At 34.8% G+C, this 17,999-nt stretch overlaps 1 protein-coding gene across 1 annotated transcript in view; it reads right to left on the bottom strand.

Annotated features, from left to right (window-relative positions):
- The window catches only part of Trdn (triadin), a 319,941-nt gene that overhangs the window by 118,186 nt on the left and 183,756 nt on the right, over positions 1 to 17,999 (bottom strand). The window contains exons 18-21 of the mRNA XM_059272972.1: positions 16,297 to 16,329; positions 16,151 to 16,177; positions 12,754 to 12,780; positions 7,944 to 7,991 (exon numbers count right to left, since the gene is read on the bottom strand). Of these exons, the coding sequence (XP_059128955.1) occupies positions 7,944 to 7,991; positions 12,754 to 12,780; positions 16,151 to 16,177; positions 16,297 to 16,329 (135 nt within the window). The remainder of the gene's footprint in view (positions 1 to 7,943; positions 7,992 to 12,753; positions 12,781 to 16,150; positions 16,178 to 16,296; positions 16,330 to 17,999) is intronic.

The raw sequence follows: 17,999 nt of genomic DNA on the forward strand, positions 1-17,999 counted from the left end.
TCTCTATAATGCGATTGAAATCTGTTTTAAATCTAATCTTAAGGAATTAGAACCAAAAAAAGAGAAGCAATAATCCCTTCAGTTTCCAGGCTCCACACTCTTTTCTTCCACACTCTTTTCTACTTTATTCCTTTATGCTGTGTTTTTATAAACAAGCTACAAAGAATTGCACTTGACAGGACTATGATTAATTGACTTACATTTCAGGTTATTGCTGGAGTCACAGTATCTTACAAATGCCAACCAGATGCACCTTAAAATTCAAACTTAGCGTGTCTTCATCAACTCCAAGGACAGTGCCGTCATGCTTGAGAAGCATTTAAATATTAAACAAACCCATCCCACATCACAAGTAGCCAAAAGAGATAATGAAATCTTTTAAAGTGCTATATCCTCTGATTCATGGTTTCCCTAAGATTTATTGCTCTTAGTTGAAGATTTGCTGTTTACCTAGTTAAACGTCAAAGGAGCAGAAAATTTTCATAGGAAATCAGTGCCTCTAGCTGAAGTAACTGATTCGAGAAAGAATCTTCAGAGAATTTGAACATCTATGAGATGAAGAACTGATGTGGAATTGAGTCATGTCATGACAACCAACTCCATGGAGAGTTGCAAATGGGGAAGTGCAGCTTTAAATGAATAAGCGAGTCTGCTACTGGCTTTACTCATTTTGGAAACAGAAGTATTTCTTCACTGGGGCCTTCAGAGAGATGCTGCTTCCTGATGAGAGAACGTGCAGTGTGTTGAATATTCTGCAGTATTCTTGGTCAAAGCATCTAACTGGAAATCAGTTAAACCAGAGGTCCAGCTTTCATTTTAATCAAATGCAAGGCATAGTAAGCACATCAATCAATATTTGAAAGAAGTCATCAGGCAAATAAAAGTATCCATTGGTCACTATCCCTGAAGAAAGGAAGAATGGGAGAGAGTAATGGAAGGAGGGAGGTATGAGGGTTCAGTAAAAAATGAAGGAAGAAAACAAGGAAAAACGAAGGAAGATGTGATGGATTTTATCCTTTGATGCATTTGATTTAAAAAAAATAACACCCTGAAGTTTGAATATTTACTTGCCAGAAATAAAATAAAGTAGATTTTAAGGGAACATTCTAACCCCCAAATAGAACTCTTGAATGAGGAAAAAGTTTAGTTCAAAAGCAAATTAGAATCTCCAAGTCTCACAAATCCCACTGGTAGAGACAGTTTCTGACTAGGGAGAACTTTAGGGACACATCAGTGAGGGTTGTGTTTTTATTGTCTATTCATGTTAAATTGTAGTCAGTGTTAGAGTAGGACAGTTCAAGGAGCACAGCAACTGGCTTTCATCTAGAAGGACAGGAGCACTATTGCACTCCTACAATGACCAATTTTAGGAACCAAATTGCTCTAAGAAATGAAGCACAGGGTTAGGACTTGTGTTACAATTTGTACAGGGGGTCACGAGTCCCAGGAGACTGAGTAAGGCTCTCAAGTATACATTCCCACTTGGTCATATAAATGCTGTTTCAGTGATGACACCTTATCTAACCTCGAGTCTTAATCTTTAAGTAATAATGCAGGTAATGCTTTGAGTGCTATACTGAGACAAAAACCACAAAATCAAAAACAAAATTTGCTCAGTTATGGCAATTATAATGCACAGTGGGTGGAAGTAACCTTTCTTTCTCTCGCTCTCTCTCTTCTTTCTTTCTTCCTTCCTTTCTTTCTCTTTCTTTCTTTCTTTCTTTCTTTCTTTCTTTCTTTCTTTCTTTCTTTCTTTCTTTTTCCTTCTCTCTTCCTTCCTTTCTTTTCTTCTTCTTTTTCACTCTGCCTTAAACAAAATCATCGCTTTTCACAGAAAATTTTCTATTAATTTTCCAATGTTATTTAAGAATAAGCAGGTAATTAATTAAAATAAGAAATAAATGAAACAAAGTTAAAATTTAGTAATACATTAATTCATTCTTAAACAATATCCTAGAAATCGGCCAAGAGAGAAAAAAAGAGAGGAAATATACAATAATGTAACAAACATGAATGAAGTGAATTTTACTATAAATAAAATTAGATTTTTAAATTTGGAGGAAAAAATGGTTCAGAGACTGAGAAATGCAGGCATTTGACAGCCAGATGCTGAAAACACAAGTTTCTTAAAGGAACAAGAGTTTAAATTTATGTTTTCCTTAGACTGTTACCCAAATAAAACTTAAACAATTTTATTTCTTTAGCTAGGCCTACTTGGTATATATATATATATATATATATATATATATATATATATATATATATATATATATATATATCATTTGGAAGGCTGAAGCTTGAGTTTGAGATCAACCTGGACTGTATATTGAAAGTCTGTTGAGCCAACTAACTAACTAAGAAATAAATAAATGAATGAATGGATAAAGGTACACCTCACAGTACTATCTCTTTGAAAAGGTTTAGTCTTTCTAGTGGTAATATCAAATTGTCTATTTAATTAGAATTTTCTTGCTACCTAAAGATGATATGCTTTTAATGCCCATGGTTTAGATACATAGACTTGAAGGCTTTTGTATGAGATTCTAATTTTGATTTTATTTCTTTATTCACTTGTTTCTTTAGTTTTGAGATTACAATACAGTTAAATTTCTCCCTTCCCTTTTCTTTCTTCACACCCTACCATATACCCCTAGCTACTCTTCTTCAAGTTCATAGCATTATTTTCTCATTAATTATCATTGTATATGTATATGTATACACGTATACACTATGATTATATATATATATAAAATCAATTATAGCCTGTTCAGTCCATATAATGTTATGATATATGTATTTATAACATATGTGTGTATTTAGCATTGATTATTTCTCACTAGCTTATGCTCCCAGAATACTTAGTTAATGAAGACATCTTTTTTAATTAATGCATTATAATAGCAAGCAAATTAGTATTTATTATTTACTATTTCAAGAACAATGACAGTGTCCAATAACAAAGGAGAAATGGAGAGAAAAAAAGCCATAAAGGACAAACAGAAGTGAGGTAACTCCTTTCACTCACATTAAATAGAAAGTTAGCTTCTAAGAACTATGTTTCATAGTATGTGCAGAGGACCTTCCAGTACCATGAACACTAGTCAGTAAGGGTTAAGACTATATATGTACAGCAGCTTGACTTCTCCATGTTCAATGAGGTGTACAGGTTCATTAAAAAAAAAAAAACAATTACGTGCCATGTAGTGTTATTGTAACACATAAAATGGTCCATGTCTGAAGGTGATTTTAGAAAAGAATACTGAAGACTTATCATGGGAATTAGTCATTTTAGTGAGGTTGGACCTCATATTATGAATTGCTGGAGGAAAGAAAATTTTAAATAAAGTGGTTTATTCAGTGTCCTGTATTAATGATTTACTGTGGCTTTTAGTGAGTTTTAATATAAATATAAACACCCCAGGTCAGTCATTTGATCACAACAGTAGGTCAGGTAGAAGACAATGAAGATTTGAATTGTATTGACAATAGGGTTATGAATGCAAACACATACACAGGCAATATTTAAGGAATAAAAACAGAAATACATTAAGATTATGTGAAAAAGCAGGTAGGAGAAATAAAGAGAAAACTCAAAATTGTTTTCAGATTTCTAGTGAAGTAAAGAGTGGATAATGAAAAGCAAGTGGGGAGGAGAGATTAGCCAGTTTGAGTTGAGGAGGGTTGAGTCTAAAGCTGTTTAATTGAACAATTGAGAACACAAGCCTGAAATGAATAATAAAATCCAAAATGGAGATACAATAGGAATCTTTAGAATATAGGACAGAATTGTGATCTTGGCACATCTACACATAAGTCAAGGATAGAATATGAAGCTTCAGTTAATAATGGGATCCATAGGACACCAACAATTAAGTGTATCTACAGGAAAGGTATACAAAGATTTAAAGAAGTGAAGTTCAAAGACTAGGAAGAGAAATGGTGGAGTAAGTTGCCTTAGAAGCTCCTCACCAGACCGAGATAAAGTGGAAGTTCCTGTTGAGGACTTTAATTATTCAGGGATTAATGCAGTTCATTGTATTAGCAAGGGAAACACTGTCAGCATTAGCCACATGTGGCACGCCTCTTGGAGACCCAGGATTCCTCCTGTGATACACTGATGCTCACATACATCTTACAAAGCTTCCTCACCTTGCCTTGCTCTATTGCTGAGACCAAAGATGCTCTCATAGATCCTTCTCACATTGCAAAAGTTATCTGTTATTAAAGACTTACTTCTAAAAATCACTGCAAAGCAAATCTTTTGATGTTTTCCAGGAAAGACTAAATTTTAAACTGCCACGTCACTTCATCTGAATTTATCTTCCTGTTGGACTTAGGCCATGAGCTATAGTTTTGCTGAAAACTTTTTACTGAGAGTGAAAATAGAGTAAATATTTTTCCAGTATCTTATTTGCTCAAGAGTAGAATTAATTCTCATATTTTCTTTTAATTAATATATGGTATTGTATCCATACGCTTATGTTGAATGAAAGTGAAAATAAACAGAAAGCTGTAAAATTAAAAAAAAAGATGGTGTCAAATGATGATTTAATATCATGTATCTTTAAATAAAATATTAATGGAAAATAATTCATACAAGCTATCAATTAGTACATTATAGCTTACTTACTAAATTGTAGTTGAATTATTATTAACTTTGAAAATTGTATAAATTTTCACAAAATCAACAGATTTCACTCTATCATGTACAGTCCCTTGCTCAAATTCAACTTAGAAACAAAACCAACCACTAATTCAGTCTTCTTATTCTATTTAATTGTGAGAGATTCTAAGGTAACAAGTGCTGTGGGTGCCTTATTCATAACAGAAGAATAAGTGTGCTTCATTTGAGAGAAAAGGAAATGTGTACACTAGTGAACACATGATGAGAAAAATCAGCTTTAGTGTTGTTTTGTAATTTGTCAATTAAGTTAAGTCCCTCTCTGAGTTTATGATAACTTTGGAAGCAATGTGTGATTCTGTTGATCTTTATGCACCAAGCCAACATATAGAACCATATTTAAAACAATAATAGAGATACAAGGTTAATTAGCAAAGAAGTTAGTTATAATATCTTATGTTTATAAGTAGATCTCATTTCTGTCATTTGACTCTAAAAATTTACCAAGCAAGCTCATTTCAACAAAAATATTGGCCATGTTATAAATTTATGACATTCTTAGTTGAGGATTCTGATGAGTTCCATAATTGATTATACAGTTTTGATCTCATATCATTATGTACTCTCTATTTATATGGTTGAATTGCAAATTCGAATGCTTGTATTTATGCCTTAAATACTCAAGGTAAAAATGCCTCAATCAATCTCCCCCAAGATCCAGCTATACTACTCTTGGGGATATACCAAAGGAATGCTCAATCATACTACAAGAGCACTTGTTCAGCTATGTTCATATCAGCATTGTTTGTAATAGCCAGAACCTGGAAACAACCTAGATGCCCTTCAACTGAAGAATGGATAAATAAAATGTGGTACATATACACAATAGAATACTACTCAGCAGAGAAAAACAATGACATCATGAGGTTTGCAGGCAAATGGATGGATCTAGAAAAAATCATCCTGAGTGAGGTAACCCAGACTCAGAAAGGCAAACATGGTATGTACTCATTCATAGGAGGATACTAGATGTGGAACAAGGATGACTGGACTGCTACTCACAACTCCAGGGAGGCTACCTGGAAAACAGGACCCCAAGAAAGACACAGGGATTGCCCAATGAAGGAGAAATGGATGAGATCTACATGAACAACATGGACATGAGTGGGGGTAATGAAGGGTGAGGGTCGAGGGAAAGAGAGCTTGGGGAGCGGGAGATCCTAGCTGGATCAAGAACAGAGAGGGAGAACAAGGAATAGGAGACCATGGTAAATGAAGACCACATGAGAATGGGAAGAAGCAAAGTGCTACAGAGGCCCACAGAAATCCACAAACATACCCCCACAATAGACTGCTGGCAATGGTCGAGAGACAGCCCGAACTGACCTACTCTGGTAATGGGATGGTCAAACACCCTAATTGTCGTACTAGAAACCCCATCCAACTACTGAGGGATCTGGATGCAGAGATCTATGGCCAGGCCCCAGGTGGAGCTCTGGGAGTCCAATTGGTGAGAAAGAGGAGGGTTTATATGAGCGAGAATTGTTGAGACCAAGGTTGGATAAAGCACAGGGACAAATAGCCAAACGAATGGAAACACATGAACTATGAACCAATGGCTGAGGGGCCCCCAACTGGATCAGGCCCTCTGAATGGGTGAGACAGTTGATTGGCTTGATCTGTTTGGGAGGCATCCAGGCAGTGGGACCAGGTCCTGTGCTCATTGCATGAGTTGGCTGTTTGAAACCTGGGGCTTATGCAGGGTTGCTTGGCTCGGCCTGGGAGGAGGGCACTGGACCTGCCTGGATTGAGTCTACCATGTTGATCTCAGTCCTCGGGGAAGGCTTTGCCCTGGAGGAGGTGGGAATGGGAAGTGGGCTGGGGGGAAGTGGAGAGGGGCAGGAGGGGGGAGAACAAGGGAATCTGTGGCTGATATGTAGAACTGAGTTGTATTGTAAAATAAAATAAAAAAATGCCTCAATCCATGCATGAATCCAATGCCAGTAGTTTAACATTTGTTTTTTTAATCATCATCACATTCTTTTCCATAATCACTAATTACACAAAGATGATTATCTGCAATCAACTAACAGAAGAAAAGCATCTACTGTTTTTTTGGACACAGTGTTGGGTCATTGTTAGCTACAGATTTGAATATATTTTGCCTTCACTTTCCTTAGTTCCTTCAAATTTATCAGTAACCTTCCCTTATAGACAGCATATGAAACTCACATATCCATGCCCAGATTAATGACTATTTATTATTGACTATTAAAACTCTTAGCCTTTTCATAATACCATGATATCCCTCATTCAGAAAAAAATGCATTTATTTACACCACACAATATTAATAAGCTACGTCAATTTCAGAATATGATACCATATAAAGCCATATTAATTTAGGCTTTTGTCACATATGGTAAAATCTTATCAATTAAACATAATATGATCACCAACATAAAATGATATAAGTATGTATATGTATATATACCAATTCAAAGATATATATCAACTAATAGTAATGTATGAAATACATTAATGGATGTGGCACATTAGTTTATGTTTATACATATGATGTTAGAAGGAGCATGTAAATAGGTGTCATGTATATTTTATTAGTTTTTCAATTTTTATATTTGTTTTCTTTTTGTACATAGATAAAGTCATTTTTATAAGAAAATGTAATGTCATTTTAGTGGATATATGTGTAAGGGTGCATGCATACATTTTTGGGACTGTGAATGTATAATGAAGGCTAGGTTTATTAAATATTTCTATGAGATACATTTAAAGACATTGTTAGAATTACTGGTTTCTCTTGAACCTTCCCATCTTACATTTCAAATCATAAACTGCCCTATGTCAACATTTCATGAAATATATTTCTTAATCCTATATTATTTTTATACAAAATGAACATTTTTATGTGAGTCTTCTTAGCCAAATTGTAATTTATTCAGTAATTGATCTTTTATATATTCAGTTTAAAGTAGTGTGGTGAATCCAAATGCCCTATGGATGGCTGAAATCATATTGAATTTAAGCAGTATATTTACAAAATTTTTCAAAATTTCAATTGCAGTTTGGATATAATTACAAACACTTGTTTATGGCTCTCGAGGACCAAGCCTAACTGCAATAGAAAACTGAACATAAAACCTTGTTAGTGTAGTTGCTACCAGTATCATGCAAAGTTTGTTTCTGTATCAGTGAGATAGCAGACTCAGCAGGCAAAGTTCCTCTCACAACACTACACAAACTAAGTTGGAAGCTTCAGGACTGATTAGAGTCATATCAGCCTTTTTTTTCAGCTGTGTTTACCCTTTTTGGTAGAGGCAGCAGCAATCTCTTCTTTGGATCGTTCAGCTTCTGCAAATTCAGTTATTCAAAGAATAAGCAATGGATATCAGAGTTTTCAGAATAATAACATATAGTACTATAGCCAGGCAAGAACACAGACAACCAAAACATAAAATGCATATAGTGTCTGAGGGAGAGAAAAACAAGCTGCAGAGAAGCTGAGCTATAAAATACTGTTTCTCATTTTCGCTTTCTGATAAATTAACCCTATGTAAACTCTCTTCCAAGGCATAACTCAGTAATATGTATTCTTAGGTAAGTACTGTGTTGATAGAAAGTGGCTTATTCCACAAAAAGAGATGTTAAAATATTCATATAGAAATCACTTTGAGTGATTTATGAATGTTAGGAAAGAATATGTAAAGCCCTTTGTTCACTCTTTAATTATGTAGATGGTGAAGAATATTTGAGTGGGAAAGCTGATAGTGTAAGCACTGTTAAACATTAGTGATGACTTAATCAAAATTCAACTCAGTTGTTGATTCAAGAAATGAGAACTATTTCAAAGACAAAAATTTTGCTGTGGTGGAGTTGTCTGAACATCTGGTATGGAAAATGAGGAAGGTGAACTAAAGATAGAATATGGAATGCTATTCCTAGAGTAAGGTATTCCATTTTGAAGCAAAAATAGACAAAGCTTTCTACAATTTGCAGGGTTGGGGAGGGGAATAATGATGTAATAATAAATCATTGTAATGCTTCCCATCTCATTTTACAAACTTTTCTTTATTTGAAGTAGTTCATTATTATCATATTTTTATACTTTTAGTCTTATTAACATTTGTATATTACTACCACTTGTTACAGTGTCTAGTGGTAAAGATCTTAATTTTGCTATTATAAAATACATTGATCTTAAATTTATGGTTTAGCTTTTTTTTTTTTTTTTTTTTTTTTTTGGTTTTTCAAGACAGGGTTTCTCTGTGTAGCTTTGCGCCTCTCCTGGAACTCACTTGGTAGCCCAGGCTGGCCTCGAACTCACAGAGATTCGCCTGGCTCTTTTTTTATACAGAGTTTTAAATGTCTTCCTGTGTTTCAAGAAAATGCCTAAATATTTCCCCATATACATATGTGGTTTTAGTTAACTTTTATCATCTAGCTGATGGCACTGCCTCTAAAAGCCAAAGACCACCTAACACAAACCTAATGCTAGACATAAGAAGCCCTCTTTTGAATGGTTGGTCAGGGCTGTCTAAGATATTCCTAAAGTATAGAGCCTATCACTCTTGTCATTGGCTACCACCTGGAGGTGGAAGGTAAATCCCTCTTGCTGAAGACACTATGCACTTCAGAAACAGGATCCAGAGGTCCTTGAGTTAGAACTGACCTGAATACACCATCACTGAAGTCTAGCTCCTATGGTACCAGAAGGTACCATACAAACTTCCAAATAAGAGAAGTAATCAAGAGTCCCACCCACCTATGATACCTACTAATCACACCAATGACCAGCTTGGCATGACATCCTTTCAGGTGCAGTAGTGGTACACATACTTTGTTGTAACCAATGAATTAATCGGACTTAACTGGACTTAATACCCACTCAACAAAAGGGATACCATGCCTGGTACTGGAAACCCAACTAACTATTTTATGGAATCATGGTTACTGCAGGAGAATCTACAAAGCCTAATTTACTAAACCAGAATAAGATTATATTTCTTATTTTTTTCAGAAATAGTTCAATGGTATTCAAATAAATGATTAAATATCTTGGTACAAATGCCTCCAAATACTCTTTCAATGATAAATACCTAAATTCAAACTTCTCTTAATCTTGAGTTCTGCATATTGGTTGTTCCCAGATAATTCTGGTGTGTGCATTAGTAGAGGATTGCTCTTTGCTCCACATATCAGGATACTGAAGTGAAATTAGATTGATCAATCTCTGATTGTTGGGGGAACGTATAACAATATGTTCAGTGGTAAAATCAGAGGATGAAAAATGATTTGTTGTTCATATTTCAAATAAATTTATTTAGACAAATTTTCAATTTTGTCTAGTCTGAGGTCAATTTCTTGTTCATAACTCAATTGACCAGAGGATAGTTTCAGATAATGTGAACTATGTGATCTAAGCCTTTGAATTACTCAATGTGGAAAGAATTAAATCTAGCAATGTTTCCAAAGACCTTCAAAGCACTGATGCTTCGTGTGACCATTCACAGTAAAATAGAGATGATGCAGTCACATTTTTAGTAACTAATGTGAACATAATGTCTTTTTGAAGATTTACCATGAATGGTGTCACATATGTTACATAATCAGTACTCTCAAATCCCACCTGTTAACTAATTATATTGTCAATCTCAGAACTATTATATCCAATATTCAAGGTGGTATATACATTCAAGTAACTACGTGGATGAAGAAATGGGCATTTGGAGACATTTTTGACTTTCACCTGAATGGAGAAAAGAAACAATATCAACTTTCAGAAATTCTAAATATAGGTCTGAAATTTTTGCATCTCCAATACACTTTTCATCACCCTCACCTCATAAAATTGTAGGGGCATTAAGATCCCTTTGTTAGCAGTGAGTCATTGAAACTTGGAAAGTTTGTTTGTTTTCAGGATCATAGTACTCGTGAAAACCTCCATTTCATACTGATAAGTGTTTCTCCTACAGTGATATTACTTATTCTTCAGGAGCTGGGTAGATGGTTCCTCCCTAAAACTCAATCTATTTTCCAGCTACAAATCCAGTGTTAATGAAAAATAATTTTCCATTAGTTTTTCTTCTGTCAATCTCACCTTTCCTTTTAAATACAATGTCATCATATTGAATCACAAACATATCTGATTTGTGTTAATTTTCCTATATATCTAACTGTCTTACATACTGTTATGATTTAAAATAACATACCCAGATTTTCCAGCACTACCTACAAACTGCACAAGACAATATTGGCAAGTTAAAGACTTTTTAAAAGTATCTATAATTTATGTATCTTTCTCCTTAATATTAACATTATAGTTGTTGGTTGTCTATAGTAACTGCGTAAAATCCATTGCTTTATGATTTCAATACCCAAAAGGCCAACTCTTATATAAATGTCTAATCATAATTATATTAGATAATTTAAGTAATCAAGGGCTTATGAATCATTTTAAGTTAATTTTGTAGTGAAGAATAATATTCATGTCAAGCCCAATGGTCTCAGTCTCATAAAGGGTTGGATACTCTTTTTAAACTTTATATTGGGTTTACATGATTTGGCAAACTAGTTTAGTAGTTTACTGCAAAAGATGCTTAGGTGTTTAAAATGTGATTGGACAGTACTGCACAGATGGACATAATTCCAGGTTTTATTCTTGTAGATGAATATTTTTAACTGTATATCACATTTCCTAGCGAGAAATGTTAATTTTCTGAGTAATTTTCAATCTAAAGTTTTCTATGAGTGATGCGAAATTATCGGTTTCACTTTGTGCATTTTCTTGATTATGCATTCCCGTGGCTTAGCATACTGAACAGTCTATAATTCAACGTTCCAGTTAGCCTTACACTCAACTTCAAACTCACTGTTTTGCTTGAACATATAAACAGAATCATAGGTCATGGAAAACTTTTTTTAAATTTTTTTATGATTTTGTGTGTGTGTGTGTGTGTGTGTGTGTGTGTGTGTGTGTGTGTGTGTGTGTGTTTCCCCTCATGGTTTGGGATGCTTATTGATGGCAGGAGAAGACATCGGATGCCCTGAAACTAGAGTTACAGGCAACCATGAACCAACGTGGGTGTTGGAAACTGATCTCAAGAACTCAAATCTTCTGGAAGAGCAGCAAGTGATCTTAGCTGCTGAGTCATCTCTCTAACCCTAAACTACTCTCTTTTTAACGTCTCTAATATTTGAATGTCTTTGTGAACAATTGAAATTGCAATGTCCTATTTTTTTTTAAATTACATCAAGCTATGTAATCTGTTTCAACTATTCTGTGATATATCTGTCAATGATATACTGTTTCAAAAACCAAAACATTAAATAAAACATAGGACTCCTTTGTTTATCAGCACTAGGTTCAATATGAATGCACCTTTAACTCAAAACAAAAACATAAATGCATTCTACAGTATGTGTGCATATATTTTGCCATTAATCTTATATATAAAGCATAAGGAAGTTAGCATTTTTCTAAAAGCAAATGTCTGATATTTATTTATAACAGTACTGAAATAACTATTTCATCAAATTAAAAAAAAATAAGCAACAAATCAGCATTTATCCCTAAGAATGTTATAAGATCTACCACTGATGCATCTGTCATGAGAAGTTACCAGAAAATTTTTCTAATCTGAGAATATAAACACTAAGAAAAATGAGCCTCTACAAAGGAAATTTTAATAAAACTTTAGGAAGGCTATATTCCATTGAAAACTCAACTTTCATGATAGACAAATTACATTGCTTAGTAGCTTGATCAAGTAATTAATCACTGGGATCCTTAAATAATTAATTAGAAAATGCTTAGGGAAATGTAACTGTTGCTAATTCTATGGGATGCAGAAAACATATGTGACTGAATACAGAAATTATGATCTAAATAACTGAAAATTCACAAAGTAATTCTTCTTAGACAAATTTTCATAAGAACAAACACCTTAAAAAGCCAAATGAGTTATCTTGCATATTATTTCACCATAACAATTAATCATATAGAAACATGGACAAGTGGGACTCACAAAATCAGTATTAACAAGGTCGACAGAAGAAAATACAAGTGCGTAAGCTGCTAAAATATGATCCTTTTATCAATATTTGTTCAACGTACTTGTTTTCCCATGTTTTTCACTTGGAGCTGCAATGACAAGAGAAAATCAATGCTTCAATAATTAGCAGTCTACTTTTATTTAAAATAACTGAGGTTTAGTCGTTTGGAAGATTGCAAGTATAGCGCTGGAAACTGAGGAAAATAGATCTGAGGAGAAAATGTAGCTTTGCAATTTTTTTTTCTTTTGCTCTGCTCTAAAGTGAGTTTCAAAGCCCAAAGATTTGGGAGGCAATACAAGGTAAGATCACACATCCTTCAGCACTTATTCATGTTCTCGTGACTCCACTTTCAAAAATTATCAAAGGGCCTGATTGCTTTCATGTTTAGGCAAATGTATTTTCCCAAGTCTGTAAGATTGCCCCCAAAAGCATAATTTTTTAACAAATTATCCAGTAATTCCACTTTATTTATTTATCTATTTATTTATTTTATCTTCCCTCCTCTCCTCCCATTCCCTCCCCACTTCTACTCATCTCCCTCTCTCAATTCACTCCTCCATTCTTTCTGTTTAGAAAGCAGTAGGCTTCACATGTGTATCAACAAAGCATGGCATACAAACTTGCAATAAGACTAAGCACCTCCCTTGTATTAAGGCTGGGCAAGGCAATCAAGTATGAGGGATAGGTTCCCAACATTAGGGACAGCCTCTGCTCCCATTGTTAGGAGTTCCACAAGTAGACCAAGCTATACAACTCTCCCATATATGTAGAAGGCCTAGGTTGGTCCCATGCAGACTCCCTGGTTGTTGGTTCAGACTCTGTGAGCCAGGTTAGTTGTTTCTGTGGATTTTCTTGTACATCCTTATTCCCTCCAGCTCCTACAATTCTTCCTTCCTCTCTTCAGCAGGATTCCCCAAGCTTGGGCTAATGTTTGGCTTTGGGGTCTCTGTAGTTATTTCCATCAGTTAATAGATGAAGGCTCTCTGATGACAGTAGAGTCCTCACCGATCTGATAACAGGAGAGGGCCAGTTCAGGCTACATATCCACTGTTGTTAGGAATCTTAGCTGGGGTCATCTTTGTAGATTCATAGGCATCTCCCACTTTCTTAAAAAAAAATATGTCTAAGTAGCCAGGCATGATGGTGCACGCCTTTAATCCCAGGACTTGGGAGGCAAAAGCAGGAGCATCTCTGTGAGTCTGAGGCTGGCCTTGTATACATAGTGAAATCCAGGACAGACAGACTTATATAGAAAGACCTTGTCTCTAAAATCAAAGCAAAACAAAATGAAAATGCTTGAGTATTAGTAAGTTGCTGCACTGTATTCACACCTTGAGGTGTACATACACTGATTACAAACAATTAGACTATTGTAGTTAGTGATACTACATGGCAGGAATACTGATCCATCGAAGTTGCTCCTATTAATACTTGTGAATACTTCTGCATGTCTTCCATAATTTATACTCTGTTGTAGCCTTCCACATATGTACAGAAATATGAGTGTTGTTATCTTACTGTGGAAACATACTCCTGAATAAATAGGCCCCACTCTGTAACGTAGACAAAACATCCCTTTTCTGAGTTGTAGTAGCTTGACTGTTAATGTGAAATAATGAAATACGCTTTTATTTTATCTCTTAAATTATGTGACTGAAAATTACTCAGTTTTTATACTCTATAACCAATTATTATTCTATTTCATGTTCTTCTCTTCAACTAATAAACTCTTGTCAAGTACCCATTGTGTATCTGGAATCAAAACAGGCATTTTTGAGAATAAAGAGCTAAATGCCATCTGTGTTCTCTAACTTCTGATGATTTAAAGCCCCCAAAAGAAAAGGGAATTATACCAGCATATTAAAATCTATGATAACAGAAAGAAAATAATGCTATTGAAGTAGTGAAAAGATGTCTAAGCAGATTTTGTTCATACAGGAGGTATTACAAAGTTGGTCAAAAAATGAGAAATGTAGGTTCAAATAGCTATTGCAAAGAGTTATTGATATACTCTACATTAGCTGTATTCACTTGGCTACTGACATAATAGTAAATGAATGTTGTTTCATTTTAAATACAATTTAATGTGTTAGGAGCAGCTGAGAGACAATAATTGAGGCGATGTTTGACTGCACACATGCACATCCCCTGCACATAAACATGTCTTCACAACTACACTCTCCATAGGTTACAGCCTGCACAAACATGTACATTCATATCTTGTATACACACACACACACACACACACACACACACACACACACACACACACGGGGGGGGTGGAAGAGGGAGAGAGGGAGGGAGACCGAGACAGAGAGAGAGAGAGAGAGAGAGAAAGAGAGAGAGAGAGAGAGATTGTGCAAAAGCCTCAGTTATGTTATTTGAATAGTGTTCACAAAGAAAAAGCTATATGTAGTGTTTAAGGCAAGATCAAATAAAAGTATTTCAGAAATTTTCATTTAAAATGTCTTGCCAGAACTGGTTAAATTTTAGAACAATTTAAGGAAATGATTTTGTGTGCACATTAACTGTACTTTTAGTCTCAGTTGTTTTATTTGTCTGGTTGATTGGTTTTAATTTCAATTTTCAAATCTTAGAATGTTGCTCTATTGAGAGAAACACCCCAGAGAAGCCAAAAAATGTTAAGTAACATTATGAATAGGGAGAAAGTAATTTCTGGAGTTGAAAATTGTGAGTTTCAAAAGTAAAATAATGTGAGGCACATTCACAGAAATGTTTTATTTTTTATTTTCTCTTGTTTGCTTTAATCAAAAGTGTATCTATAAAACAGTGCTTGTGATGGTCGTCACTGATCATCAGATTCCCAGACTCTAGACCCCCCCGAGGAGATGAGCCTCTGGGAATATGTGTGAGAGATTATCTAAACCAGATGAGTTGAAGAGGGAAAACCCATGCTAGCTGTGGGCATGAGTGAGCTGTGGTCCTGGGCTGAATAAAGGAGAAAGCAAGCTAGACTCAGCAGTCATTACTCTTTCCATATGATCCATATGATGCAACTTACTGCATTGAGCTCCTTTGTGTCCATGGACTCTAGCCTTGAACTGTGAGATAAATAAATAAATCCTCCCCCATAAATTGCTCTTGTCTGGATGTCTCTCCAGCAATACTGATTCTCAGACTTTGTCTAAATGTGTGCAAGGGGATCTTACCAAGATGTATTCTGACTCAGTTGGTCTGGGGTGAGGCCAGACTCTGGTACTGCCAACCTCTCAGAGGATCTGATACTAATACCTCATAGACACACGTTGAGCAACAAGGGAACAACACAGGATTAGATTTCCCTCCTCTCAAACTGTATTGATATTGATTCTATCACGAGCTTAGAAAACAGACAGGGAGATGGACAGATTTCCTGCCTCCACCTGGCATTGCCTTTACAACCCTGTCTCAGGCTTGCCTTCCGGTAAAATGAATCGAGCTGCACCAGTCTCACTCACCTGGATGTTCCTTTTTCGGTGACTTTGCTGTGTGAAACAAGAAAAGAATGGGGAAAATCAACAATCTGTGATAATCCATTAAAATTCAGTATTCAAGTACCAATGAAATAATTTTTAAAAAAATAGGAAAACATTAAAATAATTACCTGGTTCTATGGGCTTTTCTTTCTTTTCCTGTTCTAAAACATATTATCATTGTTAATATTATTATACTTTAAAGTATTCTAAATAAGATTTTTAATGTAAACAAACATGCATTGCTGATGCTAGACCACAGAACCTTACAAATGTCACAAAAGGATTACTATCTTGCCTTCAGGATAGCCCTTTCTCCCTTGTTCTTTGAGCATGTTCTCCTACATAGCAATGAAATATTCTGAGTATTAAAGATTTTTTTCTGAAGTAGAACTGAGAAAAAAATACAGATTCCTTAAGGATGGAAAACATTAAGCTTGCTCTTATTATATAATGACATGAATTCAAGCTTGGATATAAAGTAAGTGCCAACTAATAATTATTATGGATGATTTAAAATAAGATACAGAAAGTTGAGTATGAGTACACATTATATGCAGTTCCTCTGCCAAGTATTTTCTTAGATATGTATTTGTGACATTAAGGACTTTGATGAGAAGATTGAAGCACTAAGATAAAGTAAAAGGGCTGATGGGAGCAAACACACTTGTCTGTTTGCAGGACACCTGTCACACTAGAATCCTCTTTACGTGGCACTTCCTTCAGACCCCCTTACCCACACTGTATGAGGAACAGGCATGATTCTAACTTTAAGGTAACACTGACCTGTGAAAAATGAGGACCATTTTTCTGGGAAGTGCAGGCAATAATCTGATAGGAAATGCTATTGTTTATGTTCCTATTCTTATTTTGACTTGACAACTTGTCAGTTTAATGAAAAGAAGATCCTTGAGCAATGATAACATATAGGCTAAGTGAAGGAGAGCAAGACAGTGATTCCTTAACATTTTATCTAATGAATACAATCCAAAGATAGAGATATGTTAACACTCAAATAATTCAATAAACCAAATTTTAGGACAAAATTGTGTCACAGAATTTTCTCTGGACAATGCATCAAAGGATCCATGTGCAATTTCTTTTTCAGCAAGCCAGTACTGATGTACATAGTTTAGGCAACTTATTCTACTCTGGCATAGTTGCTAGCAGTAAATAAAACAAATAGTTTGACCAAGTGTTGAAAGCAAAAATAAAGTGTGGCTGAGCTAAAACTAAACCTACTGAATACATACCTAAAAGTCCAAATGACAATTAACTAGGCATGACGTTTATTTTTACTTTCTTTCAACATATGTTCATTTTAATTTTATGTATTCAAGTGCTTTGTCAATATGTGTGAATGCATACTGTGTGTGTCATGTGCCAAAAGGGGCATCAGATCCTCTGGAACTGGAGGTATAAATAGTTGAAAGCCACTGTGTGGGTGGTGGGAACCAAACCTTGGTCCTCTGAAAAAGCAGCAAGTGTTCTTAATCAGTAAGCCATCTATTCAGCTCCTGGGCATATTGTTTAACTAGCAGCTGAATAATTAAATGAAATATCTAAAGATATTTGTATTTATAAAGTGATAACAGTGAAACAATTACTGGAAGTCATTTTCTGCATTTGTTAAACACTGGCTATGTATGATATCCAAAGACAAAATAAAAACTCTCCTTTCTTACATATACATACATACATGCACACATACAGATAAGTACTTGTCTCAACTTTTAATGCTACATAAGAAAACACATTCATAAGTGTGTATTATATGGTGTATTTTAGGATGTAATTATCCAACCACCTTAAAATATAAATCAGTTTACCTCTA

The sequence above is a fragment of the Peromyscus eremicus genome, chromosome 8b, assembly GCF_949786415.1.
Source record: "Peromyscus eremicus chromosome 8b, PerEre_H2_v1, whole genome shotgun sequence".
Taxonomy (NCBI): domain Eukaryota; kingdom Metazoa; phylum Chordata; class Mammalia; order Rodentia; family Cricetidae; genus Peromyscus; species Peromyscus eremicus.